This window comes from Eubalaena glacialis, chromosome 16 (assembly GCF_028564815.1).
Source record: "Eubalaena glacialis isolate mEubGla1 chromosome 16, mEubGla1.1.hap2.+ XY, whole genome shotgun sequence".
Lineage (NCBI taxonomy): Eukaryota > Metazoa > Chordata > Mammalia > Artiodactyla > Balaenidae > Eubalaena > Eubalaena glacialis.
Window position 1 is genome coordinate 14,291,667 of NC_083731.1, and position 26,146 is coordinate 14,317,812.

General features: G+C 35.3%; 1 protein-coding gene across 1 annotated transcript in view; it reads left to right on the forward strand.

Annotated features, from left to right (window-relative positions):
- Positions 1 to 26,146, forward strand: part of UGGT2 (UDP-glucose glycoprotein glucosyltransferase 2) — a 172,103-nt gene that overhangs the window by 107,651 nt on the left and 38,306 nt on the right. The window contains exons 23-29 of the mRNA XM_061170577.1: positions 1,985 to 2,109; positions 3,891 to 3,986; positions 8,268 to 8,370; positions 11,778 to 11,857; positions 13,978 to 14,161; positions 18,174 to 18,332; positions 18,684 to 18,769. Of these exons, the coding sequence (XP_061026560.1) occupies positions 1,985 to 2,109; positions 3,891 to 3,986; positions 8,268 to 8,370; positions 11,778 to 11,857; positions 13,978 to 14,161; positions 18,174 to 18,332; positions 18,684 to 18,769 (833 nt within the window). The remainder of the gene's footprint in view (positions 1 to 1,984; positions 2,110 to 3,890; positions 3,987 to 8,267; positions 8,371 to 11,777; positions 11,858 to 13,977; positions 14,162 to 18,173; positions 18,333 to 18,683; positions 18,770 to 26,146) is intronic.

Here is a 26,146-nt window from a genome sequence, read left to right on the forward strand (position 1 = left end):
TGTATTCATTGAGAGTCAGCATAGAATCAAGCCCAGTTGATCCAACTTCCACGAGTGGGGAGAGATTTTTAGCTCAGTATGTGGAAGAACATTCTAACAGAGTTTTCTAAAATTTTAATGATCTGTCAAATGAGGTAATGCATTTCTGTTATAGCAGTTATTCTGTATAACTGAAAAATCACATTTCCAAAACGTTGTAAAGAAGATTTAAGCTCCAGATAGGTTTTATTGTACTATTACGTGATTTTCAGATTTAATGTTCCATTTCCTAATTTGGCCATTATGTGATTTTATACTATTTAAGTTGCTTTATTCCACAAACATCATAGTCATCTTTAAGTAGAAGAACTAAGACACAGAAGAACCAAGTTTCTGCTAGCTGTTTGACACTGAACTTACATAGGTGCAATAGAGCTGGTTTTCTGGTGAATTTAATCAGTAAAGATACCCAATCTTGTTCATCCCTTAGGAAAATAATTTGAGATTTTAGTTCCTTATTCTAAGTTATTAACAAAACTACTCAAGTCACTAGAAGTGGTATAGATAAAATTCAGCCTATTTTCCAGGCCTCTCCTATTCACAGTCAAAAAAATACAGCATTAAAAGTGCTTTGAAAGTTACCTTAAAAATAATAGCAAATCTTAAGGAAATAAAATGTTTTTATGTGTACTTTTAGTATTACAGTGCCCATTTTTTGTACTTTTTAGAGCCCAGGTTTTATGTTTAAAGTGAAACATGGTATTTGTTTAGCTGGATGCCAACATTCCAGCTAATATCACCTTTGATATGAGCAAATGAGAAAAGATTCAAGAACTATACTTCATTAATTTTTAGAAAATATTAATTGCAGAAGCATATGAAGGGGAAGTAAGAAAATGCACTGCAGGGCTTCCCTGGTGGCCCAGTGGTTAAGAATCCGCCTGCCAATGCAGGGACACGGGTTCGAGCCCTGGTCCGGGAAGATCCCACATGCTGCAGAGCAACTAAGCCCGTGCACCACAGCTACTGAGCCTGTGCTCTGGAGCCTGCGAGCCACAACTACTGAGCCCGCGTGCTACAACTACTGAAGCCTGCGCGCCTAGAGACCGCAACGAAGAGTAGCCAGCCCCCGCTTGCTGCAGCTAGAGAAAGCCCGCGTGCAGCTACGAAGACCCAACACAGCCAAAAATAAATAAATTAAAAAAAAAAAAAATCCACTGCAACCATTTCATTCTGGTTGACGTGTTTTCTAGTTGTTTGTCATTAAGTCTAATTGTTTAGTGCATACGACTGTGTCAGGGCTCACCTTCTACATCAGGCTTATGTTAATAATATTATGATGATGCACATATTAGCTTTTCCAGAAAATGATAACGGTAGTAGAATTGGGGTGGTTGTGGTGGGATAGCCATCCTGAGAAATTCAGGTATCTGGTAATTTTACAGCTTCCCCACTCTGTAGTTACTGGTTTAAAGCTAACCTACAAGACCTTGCTGTGCTCCAAACAGTTTATACAGCATCAGTTAGATGAAGATTGGTTGGTATTATTAATTATGGGATTTGTTTCTTGGTTTTTGCTCTTTTATGCCTTGTTTATATATTCATATCTACATAGTGTAGACTACAATTTACAGATTAAATAGGAAAATACTGAAATTAAAAGACTTATGGAATATAGACAGTTGCTTTCATAACTTACTTTAGAATGAAAAGCCTTAGGTTTTTGGAAGCATTATGTCTCAAAGTAAAACTTTCAAATGGAAATAATTTGCTGATTTTTTTGCCACATTGATTTTGGTATTGATGCAAATGTTATTTATAATATCAAAGTGAGGAAACAGTTTTCTCTTGTTTCCCAGGGCACTTAGTAAATGGTGGGATTAATAGCCACCATCTGTTTAATCTCTAATCAATATTTGCTTAAAGAAATATCTATTTGATAAGAAAATACTTGTCCCAAATTGGTATCTTATAGAAGATATACAATAATATAACTGCTTTTAAGTTCTTAGGACCTTTAGATGAAGATTTCTGTGCAGAAGATTTTTACTTGTTGGAAAAGATAACATTGACTAATTTAGTAGAGGACATTGAAGACATTGTTGAAAATATAGACGTCAACTCAAAGAAGTAAGTATTTAAAATTGTAAGAGCAATTCACTTTGGAGTTTGGTATTTTGTATCCGATTTTTTCTTTTTAAGATTAGAAAATGCTTCAAATACACACAGAAGATATAATAAAAGACATGTAGAGAATATAAAGAAACAGTGGACGATAACCATTTGCTTACCACTACCAAACTGTAGATGTTAATATTTCGTTTTATTTGTCTTGACTGTCCCATTCTCCTCCCTCCCTAGAGGTAACCATTTTCTCAAATGTGTGCATGATTCCCATATATGTGTTTATACTTTTGCTTCATATGTAAATATCTATTATTAGTGTTTATTGTGTTAAAGTCTTGACTTTTTTAGAGATATGCTATTATACATAGGCTCCTTTTGCAGTCTGCCTCCATAAGAGCTTTATCCATGTTCATGTATATAGAGCGAGCTTATTCATTTCAGTTTCTTTTTAGTATTTCATTTTGTGAATATACTGCAGTTCATTTATATACTCCATTACTGAAGTATAGTTAACTTGGCTTTAGTTTTTTACTATTATGTAAATGCTATCATGAACCTGATTTACATGTGTCCTTGTACAATGTGTGAGTTTCTCTAGAGTAGAGGAGTGTTGTTATTGGGCTGTAGGATAGATGTACCTTTGACTTTAGCAGATGTTGCTAAATTCTGTCCTTCAAAGGAGTTGCAACAATTAACACTGCCACCAGAAATGTATAAGAGTTCGTTTCCCCAAGTCATCACCAATACTTGGTGTTACGCAACCTGTTAATTTTTCCTATCTGATGGATGTGAAATTGCATCTTGTTTTAATTTGCACTTCCTTGACTGCTAGTAAAGTTGAGTATCTTTTCATATGATTGTTTTAATTTATGTTTGCTCTTCCTCCAACGTGCCTACAATTTTACGTATTAGAGAGTGTGTGGCCAATAAATAAATACCTTAAGAAAGTTTAGGAGTAGATTATGGTTTGGATTAACCCATTTATTTTATGTTTATTAAGTGGCCATTAAATGTAATGCTCTGTGAAAGATATGGTAGGTATTACAAGTACAAATAATATACAGTGTACAGGACCTGTAGTCCAGCAAAACATGGTATAGTAGAGAGATGCTGACAGTACTGACAAGGTTCTCAACCACTCTGACTCTAAATTTCTTTGTTTATAAAATGGAGATGCCTATCTTTTCTCTCTTTCTTTCTTTTTTTTTTGGTGGAGGGGGACATTTCTTAAAGTTCAGCTAACATTTTCTGTTCCAGCATATCATTGAACGTATACATTTTCTCTATTATGGATTTTTAAATTTGGTTATATTTAATCCAGGTATTTATTTTGTACAATTTTAGTTTTCAAACGAACTTGAAACCAAAGAAATCTGGGCTTCCTAACTCTATTAAAAGTTCTTTGAAAGTAGTTATTCTATCATTTAATTTTTGTTCTTCCTGCTCTTCTTTCTTTCCTACATGGGTCCAAGTGCTTGGATATATAACCAGCACTCAGCAAATATGGACTTGAATTGAATGATTCTCCATATTCTTATAGACACTATTAGGAACACTTATGTGTTTAAATATCATATCAATGATAAGAAAAAATAGGATGACCTTAAAAGCATCAGTCATTTTACTTTGACAAATTATACAAGTTTGGAAGAAAGGTCATTTATATACAGTTTGTCTATTGGAGATATTTTACGTTAAATTCCCCTTTCTTGAGGCATTAATTGTGACATGAAATATGGACCTTTCTTTCCCCCCCCCAAAACTCATTTATCTTGTTTCTCCAGCCTGAGTGACCTTGTTATGAAAATCGATGCCCTTGTTTCCTCTTTACCTAAACATGCATCTCGGTATGATATCACATTTCTTGAGGAGAATCACAGGTAAGATGTATTAGTGCTGTGTTTTTTTCTGTCACTGCATCCTATACTGAATTATGGTTACCATATGTATTCACAATATAGCAAAAGTTAAAGTAGAATTAAAAGTTGTTAGAGAATAAATGTATTTGACAAGATAGGGAAAAGAAATTTTAGTTAATTATATTCTAGTAAATAAATGGCATATATATATATATATACACACACATATATATATATAGGATATGAAGTTTCAAGTAAGTTAAATCTAGTATGATTTGTCTTACTCTCATCTTTCTTCCACATTCAAGATCATTTGGAATTTTTGCAGTATAAACATTATAAATAATAATATCTTTATATTCTCAATGTATAAAAGGCTCAGTTACTGAAGAATTCTGCTTAATAAAGTGTAGACATATACAACAGAATGTCCCAAACTGTGTTTTATGGAACATTACTCTGAGATGTTGACAGATATCTTCTGAGGGAAAAACTGTTGTCTAGTCAAGTAAATTTAGAGAATACTGAATCTTTTGGGGTGGAGGAGTGAGATTTTCACTGTGCATCAACATATTGACGATTATGAGATGTGGTTTGGTTAAAAGAAAACAAAAGAAAAGTTCATTTTTGGTAAACTCAGCAGTTGGGTAACTTATTCATGTAACACTTTTTTTGTTAAAAATTTATTATTTCATAAAAATTAGGTTTCCAAAAAGAGCCATCAGAGAAATACTGTTTTAGAATAATAAACTAGTTTATAATTTTAATGTATAATACTTCTCCTCTAAGATATTTGAAATAAAATTCATCAAGCTCTATCTACATACATAAAATAATCTGAGTCCCCAGCAGGAACTTTTTTTTTTTTAATTTAAAAATTAAGGACCACTTAGAATGGGAAAAAATAATCAGTTAGACATTATGTAACTAAACTATAGACATGTTTTATTATCTTTTTCTAATCACTGCTCTTATAAAACTAAAAGGAGACAAATTATCGTAAACTTAAAATGGCTGGCACTTCCTTCTAAGTTTTCTGATTTTATGGTAGATGCGATCTTATATTGCTTCTGTTTACTGTATTACAAGATAACACGTTCTTTGGCTGTAGAAGGTCTATCTTTTGAGGTGTCTTCACACATGTATAGTAGTATCATTCTTAGGAAAAATTACTTTCTAAAGAGAAATTATCTAGCACTATTGGGAATGAAGTTTTTATTTTTTTCAGATAACTGAACTGAGATTCAATACTTTTAATTTTAAGTATTTTAAACACATTTAGTGGAATTCTTTTTGCAAACGTCTTTGATTTCTTAAATACCATATGCTGAAATAATTTAACACAAATTATTCACAACTATCATTGCAAACATTAATCACTATACTGTTACATGATTATGTTATATTTAGGAATTTTGATATGTTTGGAACTGTTTACTCCCACATTAAATGTCTGAAACATTTGATCTTTCATAGGTTATTGTTGTTGTAGTCTCTGCTTTCTTTCTTTAGCTCTCACATCAATCAACGTGTCCTGCTGCTTTTAAGCCTTCTTTTATATAGAAGAAGGATATGATGGGACTTTGTGACAGTGGTTTACAATTCTCCAGTTTTTTTCTATTTATTTCTGGGGCATTGTTACAAATATTTATAAATGGATATATAGTATATGTGTGTTGGTATGCATCTATGTTTATACAATAATACATACTCATCTAATGCCTGCCTTTTTTAAAATGCAAAGTCAGTAATCTTCCATTTTTCTGAGTTCATGTGTATAATTTAGGTATTTAACTTTTCCTTCTGTGTGTTTACACATGTTGGTATGATCTATTTATCCATATCAACTTTGGTTGTATGGCATAGCATGAGCTTTCTTGTCAAAAAAAAAAAAAAAGAACAGCTTTTTGATCCCAGTCTACCACTTACCTAGCTATGTGACCTCTCTTAGCCTCAGTTTCTTAGTCTATAAAATATAGATGATGATCCCTACCTTTCAGGGGTTTTATGAGATTCAGGCCTACTGTCTTAAGTACAGTACATATTTATTTAATGCATTGTAGCTATGTGTATTTGTTACACAAATAACGAGGTGCTTCTCACAACTTGGGAATAAGAGAAATAAGATTGAACCTGAAAGTTAAGCCATAAAATCAACTCTTATTAATCAGGGGAGAAATGTGAATACTTACCTTAAATGTAGGATCCAGGTCAGCAAGACTTAATGATAATCTGATTGAAGGTCTTAATTTTTTGAAGAAACAATGACTTTGTTGGATTTCATTTGTGTTGGAAGCCTAGAAAAAGTAGAGAGAAGCACATTAGCAATGCTGGGCTGTGTAGTCTGGGTCAATCAGAGCAGTAGAATCACTGTTGCACACACACGTGCATGTGTGGTATATATGTATGCATATGTATATTGGGAAGTGTATAGATAAGAATTTATGTATGTATGTGTGAATGAATGAATTGTTATAGGATTTGACGTTACACAATTGTGGGAGCTGGTTAAGTAGTCTCTGTAAGGCTGTTGACTTCTGATACTGGAACTTTAAGTTCACAGGGCAGGCAATTAGGAAGAGAGGTAGTTGTCAAGAGGGGAGAGAGCAAGAGAGAGTTGTCAAGAGCAAGCTGGAACCCCACAAGTATGGACCGAAACCTGTGTCAGTTCTTGTTGCCTCTGACCTTGGTACATAGCAGGTGTCCTGCAGAAGGTGGGAGCCCTATCACAATGCTGAACACACACACATGACCTCTAGGAGTCAGAGAGTAGAAGGAGGATCTTGGGGAAGGTAGAACCAGTGGGGGCCTCATGCCAACGACGTTGAGTAAGCAGATCAGTAACAAAGTGTGTGAGCTAGAGAATGGCTGCCGCCCCCCTCCTGCCCTCCAGATATCCTGAGAATCTCTCTTCTGGCCCACCCACCAGAAACGTGAAGGAAAGGGAATTCTGGAAAATGTCGTTCAGCCTAACCAACACACATACTACATAGGTGATGGGAACTATGGGATTCTGATTCATAGAACCTCACAGAATTGGCAGTAGTCTGGGGGAAAAAACTTAAAGTAGCTGTAAACAGATGCCTACTTTAGCCATAGTAATGTCTCATGAAGCACAGAGAAAACAACCAGTTTTGACTAGTGCTACAAGTATGACAGTAGTTTGTAAAATTTTCACCAAGAAAACTAAAGGAATTAACCATTGTAGATAGTCTCTTTAATTTAAAACATCTGATTTGTAGCCCTTGTTTCTAGCAGCAATTATCTACCAGGATTTGTTGTCTGATTCTGACACTCCTGTTTAAACATTATTAAATCCTATCAACTGCATGTAAAATAAAATGTCTTTCATCTCCCTATGTCAGAAGACCCATATTTGAAGTGAATTTTATATTAGCTTTTATTTGATTGCTGAGAAATTATTTCACTGCAGAAGTCTAGATATTTATAGTCTTCTTGTACCAAAGAAGACTAAGATCCCTGTAATCTTACAGGGGTACAGTTTGATTTGGTAATCTTTTTACCTTTGTAATATGTAAGATATTTAATTTATACATCTCCAAAAAACTGATTTCCTATGTTATTGTAGTGTTAAAACAGTAATCAATTGGACTATTCTGTACTTTTAAATATATCCTTTAAACTTTTCATTAAATTAAATATAGAATGGATTATCTCCTACTGGCCTTTTCTGTGCTTTTAATGATTTTCCCAACATTTTCCTTTAAAGATTAGTCCATCTTCTAACTTAGATCAGTGAAAGACAAAATGGAAAGGTCAGAGGGGAGGAGGTGTGGAGAGGATGACTTAGGTCAAAATAATATGAAAAATTTGGATGTTTTTCCCCCTGAGCTTTCCTGTTATAATATGTTGGGTTTTTAAAACTAGTAAATTTAATAGAAGTACTGAATAGTTAATTCTGTCATTCTCAAATCTGAGAAAATATATTTAACACAAAAGCATCTTTGTTTTATTTTTTTACATTGTATGATCCATGAGAATTTGGGCGGCTTAAAATTATCAAGAGTTTTTTTCACTATAGTAGTATTGTTCTTTGAAGAGTTTTTAAAAAATCATTCATCCATAATTTCTTACTTTCATTTTCTCTAATTCTTTGCAGTTTTCTAATTTATTGAACGCAAACATTAGACTTTTAAATTTGCATTTTCTTCTGTGAAATAACCAGGATTTTTTAATCCAGTGAGAAAGAAAGAAATTTATAAGAATGTACGTAGCTAAGATTAATTAGGCAATTGAATAAACTTAACTGATCATTGTTCATCTTTTTTTTTATTTTTCTAGCATTATAAAGATAAATTCTGAGGAGAGTGATATGTCCTTTGATGTCATTGCTATTGTTGATCCATTGACAAGAGAAGCACAGAAGATGGCACAGTTATTGATTGTAAGATATCATATTTTATTAAATATTATATATATTTATTATATGATATATACTACTTTTATTTTGAAATTTATAATCTTTTCAGGTCTGTTTTCAAGTATAATCAAATGTTTGCCCTTGATTCTTTATTTCATACAACATTCTAAATAGATTGTCATATTTCAGTGTAGAAAGTGAAATGATAGAGGTATGCCTGTGGTGTTATGGCAGTACCAGGTTAGGTGTTAATGTGGACGTAATTGTTGTCCCCATCGCCCCCAAAATTCATATGTTAAAGCCCTATCCCCTATGTGACTGTATTTGGAAATAGGGCCTTGGGGAAGTAGTTAAGGTTAAATGAAATCCTATGGGTTGGGCTGTAATGCAATAGGATCAATAGCCTTATAAGAAGAGGAGAAGAGAGATCTTTCTCTCCTCACAGACATAAAAAAGAGTTCATGTGAGTACACCACCACCTGGCAGCCATCTACAAGCCAGGAAAAGAGCCCTCTCCAAAAACTGAATATGCCAGCACCCTGACATGAAATAAATTTCTGTTGTTCAAGCCACCCAGTGTTTTGTTATGGCAGCCTGAGCTAACTAATACAAGCATCTTCCCATCGTCATCTTTCTTACCCCAGGTCTGGAGAATGGCTTCTGGAGAAGCTGATGTCTAAGCATAATTAGTATAATAAGCTTAAAGTATAATAAGTAACATTAGCCAAACAGGTGAAGCTAGTGGAAGAAAGAACATGAAGGCTATGTTCAAGAGGTTTGGCCACTGTAACAAAAGCAAAGTAACAGTACCTTCAAGTCTGAAGTTGATTTCTGTCATCTCCCCATCCAAGTGTAAGCCACCTGGAGTTGCCAAGGCAGCTCCACACGTGAGGGACTCAGACACCTTCTGTACTGTTCGGCCATCCTCATGAAGCAGCTTGTTTCCAGCAGTCTAAGATCACAACATCATCTCTGTACTTCTGCAGCGGGAAGGGGAGAACAAGGGCCCCACCCCAAACATATTCCATCCAGTTGCATCCCTCTGACCAGAATGTAGCCAGCCAGCCAGCCAGCCAGCTGCACCTAGTCACAAGATTCTTCCCCTAGGAAAGTAGAGGAGAGTGAATCTTAGGAGACAGATAGCAGACTCTGAAAGGACATTATGTGGCTTATCCTTGTACTGAAAATTTTAAAAATTCAAATTGTGATGCAGCTTTCAGTAGTTAAATTTGAAGAAGCTAGTTGTGTTGGAAGGCTATATATTTTTTTCTGATGATGTTTAAAGTTTGGGGATACTTCTGTTTGAAATTACTCAATACTTTTTTTTAAAAGACACATCAAAAAATATTCTCAGAAGAGGAAACTATTTGTTCTTTGACGGTTTACTTTTGGAAACAGGCAAAAGTAATTAGATATTAAGTCTGGTGAAAATGTAAATGATCAAGCTGGGTCATACTGGTGTATATTCTATCAAAATTTTAAAATGTTTCTCTCAGAAATTAGTTTGCCTTTTCAAATCGAATAGGAAAAATGGGTAATAGGCACCTGTTATAAATGCATTTATTAATGTGTACAAATAATTTTGGAAACCCGTTGCCATTCTACCTATTCAGTGTATAATCAGGGCAAACAATTCCACAGTTGATTTACTTGCCTCATTCTTTCTTTCTGCATTTGTATACCTTCAGACTTTAACTTCTTTAGACACACTATTCATATTATTCTTTAGAAAACAGAAATCAGTAATCATACCTATGAGGAATGGAGGTAGTATGGTTTCCTATTCCTATGGGGATTCATTATTCAAAAAAAAATTGCTTACCTCTGAAGCTTTTATGTAAACACAGAATTTAGGAATAAGAAGTATGGGTTATACAGAAATATAAAATATGGAATTGCATTCCAGTTTACACCATTGGTAATAGTAGCATACCTTGTTTCTGAGCAACTCAGAACTTCACATAGCTTATTATTTCTTACTATAGAGAAAATTTATGCTGTAAACTTGTGCTATAAAGCATAAATTAATTTACTGGAAAAAAAATGGTTAGTGTCTCATTTAACTCTTGGAAGAGACAGTGGCTCAGCAGCCTCCATCGTAGCTAATAGGAGTGATAGAATGGGAATTAAAACTCAAAGCTCTTAAATCCTTGGGCTGTACATTCTAATTTCTCCTCAAACCTGTATCCTTTCCCTTCCATATATCTGTTTTACTCTTCTCCTTTTACCTATGTCCTTTGTTGTCTAATATCTTTCAAATCTTCACTGACTTGTTGCCTGTATGGAGGTGGGGACTATCAAAATTAATAGTTCTCCTACTTCAATGCTCTAGGGCAGGGGTGTCCAACCCCGGGCCACGGACCAGTAGCGGTCCGTGGCCTGTTAGGAACCAGGCCACACGGCAGGGGGTGAGCAAGCGAAGCTTCCTGTGTATTTACAGCTGCTCCCCATTGCTCGCATTACCGCCTGAGCTCTGCCTCCTGTCAGATCAGCAGTGGCATTAGATTCTCAGGAGCGTGAACCCTACTGTGAACTGCGCATGAGAGGGGTCTAGGTTGCGCACGCCTTATGATAATCTAATGCCTGATGATGTGACGTGGAGCTGAGGCGGTGATGCTAGCGCTGGGGAGCGGCTGCAAATACAGATCATCATTAACAGAGAGGTTTGACTGCACAGAGACCATAATAAATCAGTTGCTTGCAGACTCTTATCAGAACCCTATCAGTGAGCGGCAAGTGACAGCAAGCTCAGGGCTCCCACTCATTCTGCATTATGGTGAATTGTATAATTATTTCATTATATATTACAATGTAATAATAATAGAAATAAAGTGACCGTGAATGCAGTGCACTTGGATCATCCCAAAACTACCCCCCACCCCGGTCTGTGGAAAAATTGTCTTCCACGAAACCAGTCCCTGTTGCCAAAAAGGTTGGCGACTGCTGCTCTAGGGAAACAAAAAGAAAAGAGAGTATTTTATCTGTATGTAGCCAAGACCTTCCTACATCTTTTACAATGTAGATGAAATTCCAAAAGGATCAGGGCACCCTTGCCATCGTCGTTGTGAGGTCACCATTTTGTCTTTGAAGTCAAGGTTCTAATAATTATTTTACTTGTTCTTCAGTAGTAAGGAAGTTTGGATACCAATAAAGAAAGTCACGCTAGGCAAAAGGTAGGCAGCATAACCTTTGGGCAATGAAATCAAATGTGTGTGGATTCAAATCTTACTTCTGCCATGACTCACTGTGTGATCTTGGGCAAATTACTACATCTGTCTGTGCCTCAGCTGTGTAAAAGTAGCTACCTCAAAAGGATGTTGTGTCAATCAGATGAGATAATGGATGTCAAATATTAATGTAGTAGCTGGTAGATAGTAAATGCTCAGTAAGTGTTAGCTATTAATTTCAAATATGGAAATTTTTTCTAATAGGTACTTGGCAAGATTATCAACATGAAGATAAAATTGTTCATGAACTGTAGGGGTAAGCTTTCAGAAGCCCCTTTGAAGAGGTGGGTCTACGTGAACATAATTTCATTTTGAAAAATTTGCAAATGCTAAAAGGAAAAAAAGGAACATAATTACTGCATCTGTTGTTTTTTTCTTCACAAAATGTTTAACTGAAATAGATCAGAAGATCAGAGATAACTTATTAACCTTACTTGATATAAAACTAAAGTAACCTAACCAGTAAAATTGACCCAATCTAATTACAGAATTTACATGGTTTTATGTTCATCCGTGGGTGTTTTTAAACATGTGATCTAGGAATACCTATTTAGAAATATACAGTGGGTTCAGCAACATGGATGGACTTAGAGATTATCATCCTAAGTGAAGTAAGTCAGAAGGAGAAAGACAAGTACCATATGATATCACTTATATGTGGAATCTAACATATGATACAAATGAACCTATCTACAAAACATAAACAGACTCACAGATATAGAGAACAGACTTGTGGTTTTCAAGGGGGAGAAGTTGGGGGAAGGATAGATTGGGAGTTTGGGGTTAGCAGATACAAATTATTATATATGGAATGGATAAACAACAAGGTCCTACTGTGTAGCACAGGGAACTATATTTAATATCCTGTGATAAACCATAATGGAAAAGAATATAAAAAAGAATATATATACAATATATGCATAACTGAATCACTTTGCTTTCCCATTTGTTCTGGATCCTTGCTTTATCACATAGTTCCTGGTTCTATATCTCTAACCTCTCTACTAGCCCTCTTCTTTCAGTCTTAAGAGTTATTCAGTTTTTGAAAGGAAGTAAACTGCTCCCTTAACTTCCTCTCCTCTGGAGCCCTGGCTTTTCCTCCTCTTCTCCAGTCTTTGTCATCTCAGCTTTGCAGAAGTGTGGCCAAGCCCCCTCTTCATCTCTCATTCACCGGTACCTCCCACTGAAGTTGGGCTTTAACTGAATCACAAAGAAATTGCTGTTTACAACATCCATGGGATACTTCTTACTTAATGATGTTTCTGCTACATTTGACAGTACCAGGTACTTGGTTTGGACTGTGTTCTCTCCAGGGTCTCCTCTTACCCACTCTTCTTTTTTGACTCTGCCGGCCTGCCTGCCATAGGCAGCTTCACGGCTGCCAGTGATGACCGCCCCTGGGGTCACATTCAGCGTAGATTCTCCTTGAGTGCGGGCTGCACCTGGTGATTTGCTTTCAGTGAACAGAATATGGCAAAAGTGATGGAATGTCTCCTCTGCAATTAGGTTGTAAGAGGCTGTGACTTTTGTCTTGCTGGCATTCTCTCTTGCTCTTGTGTGCTTCTCTTGTGTGCTTGCTGGAGATGCCCTTGTGGCAAGGACTGAAGGAGGTCTCCAGCCAACCACTAGTGAGGAACTACTGCCCTCATGCCTGTGGACCTTGAGGAACTGCAGGAGCCTAGGAGTGGATCCTTCCCCCATGGAGCCTTGAGATAACCACAGCACAGTGGACACCTTGATTGTAGTCCCAGAATAGTGAAAGTCAGTGTTCTTAGTATTATAACTATTTCTTATTATGTAAGATACTAGGGGGTGAGGCTAAATACATTACATTACATTAAATACACAAGATTGCTGGTACTTCTAAAAGCTCTATTAATAAGCAGCTGCTTTAAACTCACTCCTGTTTGTTTTTAATTGCACTTTTTAAATTAGTACCAGAATTTTAGCTTAAATTTTACTTGCTTTCTGGTTATCATTTCTCTTCATGTTCTTAATGGTGCTAAGAGCTAATAAGAATCACTAAAAATAAACCATGCTCAAACTTTGAAGAAGGATCAGTGAGTGAATACAGATCATAAACTGCTGGAACCTGCATAGGTCAGTATATCTTACAGGGATTCTAATCGTGTTCATTAAGAAATAATTAACAAGGGTATATAATATACACAGTCTTCTAATAGATAACAGTGTAAACAAAATAATGATTGCCTACCATTTACATAAGCATTAACTTCAGTATAGCGTGTTTTTAGTCTTTAAGACTAGTGTGTTTTAAGTCTTTAGCGTGTTTTTAACTTAAGACTTTCTGGTCATGTTTTTGAGCCATTTTCAGTTTTGAAATATTTTAGAAGAAATCTCAGTTTTGGTCACACTATGTATTTTATTTATGTTCTACCAACAGCTTTTACCGTTTTGTTCTGGAACCGGAACTGATGTTACCACCTAATGATGTTACTGGACCAGTGGCAAAATTCTTGGATATCCCTGAATCACCGCTTCTAACCCTCAACATGATTACTCCTGAAAGCTGGTTGGTTGAAACAGTACACAGCAACTGTGACCTTGATAATATTCATTTAAAGGATGTAAGTTATAAAGAAAGAGGAATAGGATAAATTCTTATGAGCTATTATTACTGTACCAAGTGCATACTCACTGCTCACCAGAATTTTCTCCTTTATGATTCTAGGTCCTGATCCAGTCTTTCCTTTGATTTTTGAGTTTCCCTAACTTCCAAATTCAGCTTCTCTGGTTTTATGGGTTCTTAAGTGCCCTCACTGTTTTTGTTGGTTCAGAAATGCTACCCTAAGATGAACAATGTAGAAACTATGGAGATAGATGAATGGCAGTTTAGGACAAAACCATTAAGTACCTTTGCCCTTCAGGTTTTGTTTTTAGCTCAGAGAGGAACAGTTTCATCTGAAATTCTTTTTTGCCCCACAGCTCATAGCCAGAGAAAGCAGTTCTAATGAGATTAGGGTAGAAAGCAGGAAAGAGTTTGCTCATGTACTTCGGGCTGAGTGCATTCTTTCCCACCACCTCCAGTGTGACCCTTGTCCAGTAAATGACCAGACTTCTCTTCCCCACCTGTAGTCATTCAATCCACAGCGCACACACACACAAAACAAAACCACCGAGAGGAGACTATAATATTCGGAGTCTTTCCAAACATTCTATTCAAAATTGGAAAGGCATTCAGAGAGCACAAAAAAAACAGAAGCATTTTAGGAGAGTTTACCTAGAAGACAGGTATCTAGAAACTGTGGGGGCTGGGGGCAGTACTTCCTTCTCATTGTCCTCCCCCTTGCCTGGTCCTGCACAACCTCTGACCTATTTCCAGTTTTGCATTTGACAGCTCCTTCAGAAGGTAGCCATTACCTTGACCCAGGCATAAACATTTTACCTCTAATAACTTCGTGAAGATTGTTCATTATTTGTTTCTCATGCTTTTCATGTGTCACTTTTTGTCTAGAGATTTTCCTTCTGGGCAGCTTTCTTCTGATTCACTCATGTGTAGATTCTGTGGGATCCTGAGTCACTTCCCTGGAACACACTCACCTATACAACCAACTTTACCCACCCGGAGAAGAACCTAAAACTCAGTCATAGCAGTCATCTGAAATCGGTCCTTCAAATTGAGGGAAAAAATAGAAAGAGAGCAAAATAATGAAATCCATGAGGGAAAGTTCAGAAGTGAATTTGGCATGAAGTAAAAAAAATCCTGTTTCCTCCATGATTAGTTGGATCTCTGTTGGTCTATTGGTTCTTCATTAAGAGAGTTCAGCAATATATATCAGTAAATAACTTTAAAGATTCTAACCAAAAGCGTAAAAAGTTTGCGGTGGGAGAATTAATGGAGCTTAAAGATTTTAAATTGAGTCTGCTGGTAAAAAAATTTTAGTTTCTATTAAACAGTTAATAGAGATTAAACATTTTGTTGTGAGTGGCAAATATAGCAATGCCTTTTTAGAACCTATTTAAATGAACAGTATTTTAGAAGACTAAAATAGACAGAAATAATTTCCCCTATCATCGTAGATTATATGAGTAAACAAAAGGAAATTACAAATTCTAGCAGCTGTAAAAGTTAACTACCTCTAAGGCTCTTCTCTTCCACTCTGTGCTGTACATACTTACAGTATTACCTGCAACTATCCTAGAAAAATATGAAATAACAAAGACATGTGCTCAAGTAGAAAGAAGGAGTTGTAGGTAAAGGAAAAAAGTGAGACTAATAATGAGAGATGTGTCACTACACACTAGCTTGTATAGTCAGTACTCCTTGCTACATCTAATTCCCGAACATTATATAACCACCTGAAAAAAGCTTGATCTAGAAAGATTCTTCCTTCCCAGGTCTTTGTTCACATGGTTTATTGCACAGCCGGCATTAATGCCATTATTAAAGGTGACAGAAGTGGTTCTAGGAAAGCTTAAAGTGTGACAGTTACTTTTACCTGGAGTTCAGAGGTGGTTCTCAGAGCTTGTAACTAGAACTGCATCCAAAGGCTCTCCGGTTATATTTCATCATAGCCTTTATCTGACAGATGTCAAAATACCTGAAACAGTAGTGATTGTTTACCCAGTAAAGAGGAAGTGAGTAAATAAAAGATTGCTGAAGGAAAATGGTATGTGGCTATGTTAAAAGGAATTCACAGAAAAATGCATTAGCCCCTTTTGAAATATAAATAATCTAGACATCAGTTTTATTGACAAGGCATTCATTACCAATGTAATTGTCAAAGAATTCCTATTTGAATGCCATAGATAATGTTAATAAACCCAAATGTTAATCTTTATAATCAAACTTATACTTTTATTAAAGGAGGAAGCTAAATTCTTAACTATTCAGTCACAGAACAATACAATAAACACTTCTATTTAGAAATACTAATATGCACCAAAGTTATATTGGAAAGATATTAAATTCGTCTCATGTCAATAGTTAATATTTAGAACAGATAAATAAAAATATAAAGGAGATGTAAACATCAAAAAAGATCACTAGCTTTCCTATTCTTGCTAAAAATAAACCTTGATAATAGGAACTAATTTAACTCAAATCACCTTTATGAAATTATTATAAAACTTTAAATATTCACAAAATTTTAAATATTCACTAGAAAGTACTCCTTGAAAAATGAATTTGCTATTCTTAGTGTTGTGGTTTGAATAAGTCAACACAATTGATGTCTGTTATACAAATATATAAGGAAGAGAAATTTTCACATTAATGTATTATAAATGAAGATATTATTTAGTCACAAACTGATTGAATGCGTTTGAACTCTGCCCTGATATTAATTCATAATTTAAAATAGTTAAGCTTTACTTCATAATCACTCTGGGGTAGTTTCCTTGACTGTAAAGTGAAGGAGTTAAGCTAGATGATCGCTAAGATTTCTCATATTCTGAGACTATCCCATGGAAATCTTTCTATCCAAAATGCTGTAAGGATTGTGGATACAGGTTAATGAAGTATATGAAGTTCATCACTAGAGTAGTAATAATTCAACAACTAATTCAGAACTCAACTAAAGTCGTTGAAACAAATGCTATTTTCAAAGAAGTTACTTATTTCATGTTCTTAAAAACAGTAAAATTATAAGAACAGGGCTCAAGAAAGAAATACTGTACACAAGTGTTATAATTATTTCTGTAGTAATTATAGTCAAAGAAAAACAACTATACAGTACAGAATATTTTCAAATACTCTGTATGCTAAACACCATTAAAAGTAGTATCAAAAACCTCGTAGTATGAAATAAAATTAGAGATAGATAGCATCATTGTCTTATCTGCTCAACAAAATTTGGCACACTATATAAAAATCACTTACCATTTGATTTATTTTTATGTTTGGTTATGTTTTTCATGTGATGTAGAGAAAAAACTTTCTCCCTAAAATATTTATTATAACATTTGCAATAGAGTAAAATCTGGAAACATTTGGAATGTCCAGCCATTTAAAAGGATGTTTTAAAAAAAGGACACGTTCTTAGAAAACTATATTTAATGAAAAAGGTTATACTTTCTTAGAAAAAAAATTATGGAGAAAAAGTAGAAATCAGTGCATTGATGTGTATATGAATGTTCAGTCTGTAGGTAGTTTCTATTTTTTCCCTTTTCCACTTTCTTATATTTGCTAAATTTTCTTTAATGAGCATATGTTTTTTTGAGTGCAAAACAATTCACCGTTAATTTTTTTTAATTGCAAGAAAGGTGATAATGATGACAAGTTGGCCTTCTTGCCAGGTCTGAAGCAGGAGATCTAGGGCACAGCCAACGAAGCAGATTCTTTGAGTGCTACAACTCACCGAGCCACCCATCCATTCTCAAATCTCTCCTGCTTGTGATTTTGGTGCATGTATCATGATGTTGGAGTAGAGCTGATGTCATGGGAAAGGAAGAAAATTCATCATGAACTTTAGTGTTCAAGAAATTGATTCAGCTATTAGGTTCACTTGTCTAAAAGAAAGACTTGAGGTTGCCCCCAAAAATGCATTGGCTAATATTAAAATAATCACATATATTTATTACAAAATTTACATTATGAGAATTACTAACACCAAAAACAATGACATATTTCCTCCGTAGATTGAGAAAACTGTCACAGCAGAATATGAACTAGAATATCTACTGCTCGAAGGACATTGCTTTGACGTAATCACAGAAGAACCTCCTTGGGGTCTGCAGTTTACACTGGGCACAAAAAATAAACCTGTTGTGGTTGATACAATAGTGATGGCCAATCTTGTAAGTATTATACATACTCAGTGGATGATACTTAATTAGATGTTTTGGTGAAATCCTCCAAGTTTTCCAAATAATATGAAATAATTTGTATCCTACTGTTACTGAACAGCTCCCAGAAAAAAATCCTTGAATAAGGTAATTAAGTAAAACGAAAATGAAGGGAGTCATACTTTCAGAATGTGCTTTTAAGGTTATTGCAAAGTCTTCTTCCTTGGAATTCATTTATAGAAATCATTCATTCCACAGTTAGTAAACACTTATCTTGGAGTATTCATGAATAATCTTTCTTGAACAATTGGACGTCATTTTCATTCATATAACTATGATCATGTTTTTTTCTCATCTTAAAAGGGATATTTTCAATTAAAAGCAAACCCAGGTGCTTGGATACTGAAATTACGCCAAGGAAAATCTGAAGACATCTATCAAATAGTTGGGTGAGTTATATAAACCACTTTCAAATTTTTATATATAAATAAGTTTTTAATGTGATATGACCAAGATCATCAAAACAACTAAAATACTCACAAATACCATTAGTATAAAACAAAAACTACTTAGAAAACTGTGACATTTGTTCCTATCATTGTTTTATTTCAAAATATAAAAGGTATGGCTAAAGTATATATCTTGTTCTTTACTCCATCTCCTAATTTTCTATAGACTTTTCCATGTGTTAACATAATGAACATATTTATCATTTAATGACTATATAGTATGTATAGCATCTTATATAGCAAAGCCATTATCTGTGAGTTATGTTCAGTTTTCCATTTTTATAAATAAGAATTGGTTTCTTTCGTAGTGAATTTCCTACTCATTAATGAGTCTAGTATAAAGCAGGGATCATCAAACTTTTTCTATTAGGAGCCAGTAGTAAATATTTAATGTTTGAGGGCACATATGATTTTTGTCAATATTATCTTTTTCAACAACCATTTTAGCATGTAAAAATCATTTTTAGCACAGGGGCCATACGAAAATAAGCCACCAACTTGATATTGCTCACCAGCCATCGTTTGCCAGCACCTGGTAAACTCTTTTTCATACCCCTTAATATCTGTAGTGTTCATTTATTTCAATAAGTATTTATTGGGCACCTATGATTATAGCAAGCAGTGTGCTTAACAAAGATAATATATGGGCAGGGGTTATTGTACATTTTTTTCAATGCGTTTTCCCCTTTTCCTTATAGTGCCTAGAACATAGTGTCATTCAACAAACATGCTTAATAATTTAAGCATACAAAGCTGGGAATGCTGAATTCTTCTTTTCAAATCTTTTAATTTTTTTATTGAGTGAAAGATTCTTTAAATTCTGTAGTGCTTTACAATTTTCAGAAGTTTCACACACGCTATTTCATGTAATCCCATAGTAACCCTTTTCTTCCCTATCCCTATAGTGCCCCCCTTTCCCTCTCCCCACTGGTAACCACTAGTTTGTTCTCTATATTTGTCAGTCTGCTTTTTCTTAATATTATTCACTAGTTTATTGTATTTTTTAGATGCCACATATAAATGATATCATACAATATTTGTCTTTCTCTGACTTACTTCACTTAGCATAATGCTCTCCAAGTCCATCCATGTGGCTGCAAATGGCAAAATTTTATTTGTTTTTAAAGGCTGAAAAGTATATGTGTGTGTGTGTATATACACACACACACACACACACAACACAGCTTCTTTTTCCATTCATCTGTTGATGGACGCTCAGGTTGCTTCCATGTCTTGGCAATTATAAATAATGCTGCTATGAACACTGGGGTGCCAGGACTGGAATTGCTGGATCATATGGTAATTCTATTTTTAGTTTTTTGAGAAACCTCCATACTGTTTTCCACAGTTGGCTGCACCAATTTACTTTCCCCCCAACAGTGTAGGAGGGTTCCTTTTTCTCCACATCCTTGCCAACATTTGTTATTTGTGTTCTTTTTGATGATAGCCATTCTGACAGGTGTGAGGTGATATCTCGTGGTTTTGATTTGCATTTCCCTGGTGACAAGCGATGTTGAGCATCTTTTCATGTGCCTGTTGGCCATCTGCATTTCCTCTTTACGAAATGTCTATTCAGTTCCTCTGCCCATTTTTTAATCGGGTTGTTTGTTTATTTGATGCTGAGTTGTATGAGCTGTTTATATATGTAGGATATTAACCCCTTATTGGCCATATCATTTGCAAATGTTTTCTCCCATTCAGTAGGTTGTCTTGGTTTTGTTGATGGTTTCCTTTGCTGTTCAAAAGCTTTTAAGTTTAGTTAGGTCCCATTTGTTTATTTTTGCATTTGTTTCCTTTGCTTTAGCAGACAGATCCAAAAATTACTGCTGCAATTTATGTCAAAAAGTGTTCTGCCTGTTTTCTTCTAGGAGTTTTATAATATCTGGCCTTACACTTAGGTCTTTAATCCATTTTGAGGTTATTTTTATGTATGGTATTAGAGAATGTTCTAATTTCATTCCTTTACAAGTAGCTGTGCAGTTTTCCCAGAACCACTTATTGAAGAGACTGTCTTTTCTTCGTTGTATACTTTTCCCACCCTTGTTATAGATTAAGTGACTATAAGTGTGTGGGTTTATTTCTGGAGTCTCTGTTCTGTTCCGTTGATCTATGTGTCTGTTTTTGTGCTAGTACCATACTGTTTTGATTACTGTAACTTTATAGTATAGTCTGAAGTCAGGGAGCGTGGAGAATGCTTAATTCTGTGATAGGGTGAAGGGTAGGGGGAAGTCAGTATTGACAATTAGAAATGAGATAATACCTCAAGAGAGTTTTGAAGAATTACAGGAACTTACTGCTAGTCATACGACAGCCAGAACATTCCAGGAAGAGGGTGGAGGTACAGATCTCTTTTCTAAAACTCTTAGGGCCATATGTGTTTTAGAATATAGCATTTTCCAAATTTTAGTAAGTTAGTATAGTACACATATCATATATTATGATGTATTGAGCAGGATCTAAGAAAGCACTTCATTAAATATCATTTCTGTCACAAATGTGTGAAATTCACACTAAAGGAATATATAATGACTGTAAAAGAAAACTAAAAGACAAGACACAGGTGGAGAAAATATTTGCAAAGCATTATTCAACAAAGAATTATATATAACATATATAAAGAACTATCAAAATTCAACAATAAGAAAACTTGATAAAAAATGTGCAAAAAACTTGAGCAGACTCTTCACCAAAGAAGATACATGGATGTCAATAAACACGTAAAAAAGATGTTCAACATTGTTAGTTATAAGGAAAATGCACATTAAAACCAAAGTGAGATACTGCCACACATCTATTAGAATGTGTAACATTAAAAAGACTGACACTAACAAGTGCTGATGAAAACATGGAGCAACAGGAACTGTCATACACTATCATTAGGAATGTAGAATAGTACAGCCACTTTGGTACAGTTTAGCAGGTCCATAAAAATTTAAATACACATTTACCATATGATCCAGGCATTTCACTCATAGGTATTTACCCAACATAAAAGGACATATATGTTCATACTTGTACATATATGTACATACTTGTACAAAGACTTGTACATTAATGTTTATAGCAGCTTTATTTGTAATTGCGAGACACTGGAAAGAACCCAAATGCTAACAAGTGAAGGAATTATCAAAATGTGGTATATCCATCCAATGGAATACTACCCAGCAATATAAAGGAATCAACTATTGATACATGCAGTGACATAGATGAATCTCAAAATAATTAATGCTGAGTAAAAGAAGTGAGGCAAAAGAAAAAAAGAGAGTCTATACTGTATGATTCCTTTTATAAGTTGTAAAACGGTAGGTAATTAAGACAAACTATGGTGACGGAAGTCAGATCACTTGTTGCTTGGAGATGGAGGGCAGGTGGGGTGGGGAAGGGGCAGATAAGCAGGCAAAGTGTTGGAGATAAACAGGTGAATAAAACACAGTTCCTACCCTTCCACAATTCATCCCAGTAGGAAAGACAGTTAAGGAAATGAATGACAGTAAAATGTTTTAAGTGCTACAGAAGAGTGCTGTGGTGGTACAGAAAATAAGCAAAATACACTGTGACTTTTATATTGACTCTTCTTATAAAAATCATGGTTTCAAAGGATAAATTTGCTTCGTCTTCTTTGGTCTTTGCAAACTGTACTGCCAAGAACTCTGTGTTTCTAAATCTGCCGCTGTTGTTTCACTGTTGTTTTTTGCAAACAATTAGGTAAACTGTGATTCAAATTCCTTCTCTGCCACCAACTCTCTGTATGAGTTTGCAAAAGTTTCTGAAGTCTTTATTTCCTCATAACAAGAGGGGATAATCCTACCTATCTTGTGGGGTCTTGGTAAGGACTACATGAGATTAGTGTCTCATGTCCTGAGTAAATGTCCATTTCCTCCTCACTTACTCTTTCTTTCTTCTTTACAATTACATATATTATTGTATATTGTATATGTATATTGTATAATATATATGCAATATGTATTATATATAATATGCATAGTATATATTATGTAAAACAGTTACTATATTAGGTTCTATTTTATCTTCTTTACCATTATTTGTTATTATACACAGCCTATAAATGGATGGTTTAGGGAGAAAATAGCCCCTGATTTTATATTTAAGTACCACTAACAAATTAGTGCAAAACTAATTTTTCTCATTCACAGTTAGCCAACTCTTGGTGATGGAAGGAATTTTAAATTTGCTTATGTTACTTATAAATGATAATATCATAAATTTCTCTCAGTCATAATTTACTTAACTACAAATATGATTAATATGTCACTAGATAGCCAGAGTGGAAAAAACATAAATGATGCTACTCTTTGATTTTTTTGAAACTAAAGTTTCAGTAATGAAAAACAGGTCAATATGAAATATGACAAAAATGGAAATTCTGTTTATCCCAATTTATGATTTAGTTCTAATTGATATTACATTTATATTTAAGCAAAGTATTCTTGAAATATGCTGAAAAGCTAAGCTAAAGTAATATTGACATGAGTTTCTAAGTTCAGATTTTAAAACCATGACTAAATAATTTGATATTTTTAAATTTGCCTTTTTGTTTATTAGGCATAATCCTCACATATGTACTTTTTATGTCTATCCATGTTTTTATAATCTTTAACTGCAAATCATCTACCCATACTCTGTGTTGACTGTTATTTACCTTGAATTCAAAAATACTCAATAAAATTATTCTCTCCTAGAAAATTTTTGTAGCTCTACTAAAATCAGACAAATGCTTCTCAGATTTTCCTAATTACAGAGAATAGCAGATGCTTTACATATACCTATATATTTTCATATATGCCTTCAACATGCTAAATTATTTTGCTAGTCTTTTTCACTTGAAATCTTCAGGAAAACAGATTACCTAATTAGTAGTTATACATAATTTTAGTTTTACACCTTTGAAACTGATCTGCTTCTCCTGTGCTTTATATAGAAGGCAAGAGAGGTTTCAGAGCTCTGCCCACTGGCCCTGGCGGTGGTAATAGCGCACTCTTTGTGGAGCCCTTCTGTGAGCTCTTAGAAGGTCTCTAATTGCTGCACCTCACTCTCTTTTGATTCCCTGGTCCCAGTTGGTGCATCCCTATTCCAGGTGGCTTCTCTATCATCTTCCTCGGTCTCTGGGCATCCTGTGCTATACCCACAGCGTATTTTTGCTGAGGTCTCCTCATATCTCCAGGTTGCTAGTTTGGCAGGATGCATGACAGACCCCATGATAACAAAACCAAATCTCTCCTGCTTGGCTACTTCTGATCCATGAGCAATACTTACACATCACCTGCCTAGCAAACTCTAGGAGTGCAGGCCAGTCTCAAAGGCAGTAAGAGTGGTAATAGGTCAGTCCTCAAATATCAGTCCATGGTCCATTTTAACTTTCCCAGACAAGAGCCAAATGCAGTCCTCTGTGTCTCGCAACTTCAGGAATGTGCACTGCAAAGTGCTTTCCCCTTAAAGCATCTACCTTACTGAGTTTAGGATTAGAAGGTAATGCTCCCCACACGTCCCCAGGGGGCGTGTAGAGGTGCACACTCACAGCCTGGCAACAGCTTTCTCCAGAGACACTCTTCAGGCTTCATCTCACACACTCCTTTCCTCCTTTCAAGTGCCTCAGTTGAAACATTTTAGCATCTTTTTAGTACCCCACCCCCCAAACGTTTAGTTCTTTACCATCACATTGCCGTTAGTTAAATATAAGCTTGACCAAATTCACTATTGATCATAAGTTTTGTATGTGTCTTTCACCTTTCACATTCATTTTTTGTTTGGGTGGCTGACTTTCCATATCAGAGACGGAGTTAACACAGGGAAATGGATTCTTGACTGGACTAGGAAAGATTGGAGGAGCTAGCTCTCCAGGAGAGCCGGCTCCCAGGACCAGCCAAGGAACTCACCAACCAGAAAGAGCTGCTACCTCTCCCACGATCAGAAGGGTGAGAAAGCATGAAGCTGCTCCACCAACACGTCAACTCCCTCTCAGTCCCCACAAAGCTGAGTTTGCACACTGGAACCCTGGCATAGACAACCTCTATGTCTCCATGACATTGCTTGCCCAAAGAGAACAGGCATCACTGCATTGACCCTCCCTTACTTGTAAATTCCAAATCACATGCACATGTATCTGTTTAGTAGAATCTAATTATTAACCAGAACCATAGCTGTAAAAGAATCTACAAACAAAAAAAGAGTTTTTAGCTTTCTAACCTCTGCAGTATATGCTAAAAGGTGGAATGGATATTGCCTGCCAAATCATGATATGCACCAGATTTCTACAGATATTTTCTATAGAAACATTAGGGGTATACGCTTGATTTTAAAGGCCTGAAAATGTTTTTGCCTTTATTTTGCTTATTTTCTGAGTACCGATAATAGTACTGATTATAATTCTCCTCAGAATGCTTGAAACAAGACTTCATCATCATATTCTGCCATCCAGTGTTTTGGATTCGAAATGAGAGGCAGTGTGATTAACTTTTCCTTTACAAAAAATTAAATGATATTTATATTTAGAATTCCAGGAAAAATGTGTATGCGTCCTTTTTTTTAAAATAATACTTCCTGATGTGTGATGAATCCTCTCACTTTGAAGTAAATGGCTTTTACTGAGAAATATTCTCTCACATCTCTTATTGAGAATATAAATTATTTGAATGCTCCTCTTTTTTCCCTGTATTAATTCCTTATCAATGAAGCCCATGTCCTCTGACTTCTTGGCTTTTTCCCTTCATTTCAATGGCTGACTGTCTTCGTGTATCCAGTGATTTTTAGTTGCTTAGTGTTACTTACAAAGGTGTAATAGTGCAGTCGTGAAGAGCCAGACTACCTGGGCTTAGTTTGGATCTAGGATAATTATTGTACCTTCCTCAGAGGATGGGTGTGTGGGTTAAATGAGTTAATATCTATAAAGTGCTTAAAATAGTGCCTGAAGTAAAACAAGAATCGCCATCACTACTACCTCTGCCATCTGGGAAGGAGGAAGTTGCTTTAGATCTCGTACGGGCCTAACTGCAGTGTTGTGCTGCCTCTGTTCTGGTCTCAGTGGACGGTGGATCCGACGGCTAAAGTTGCTGATGTCCTTGAGCAACATTTGGGACTGGAAGCTCTTGCAAGTTTTTAAGAGATTTGACATTTCTACTACATAAGTTGGAATACTTTCTTTTTTCTAGTGGTCAGTGTTGGCAGGGGCTGTGCCTCCTGCTGCGGGTTAGGCACCTCATCTGAGGAACTGGGAGTGAGAGTCAGAGACGTGTTAGTCGGCACAGCCCTAGAATCCCCAGGTTTATATTTTAGAAAAATTTTCAAGCGTACGTTATAAGT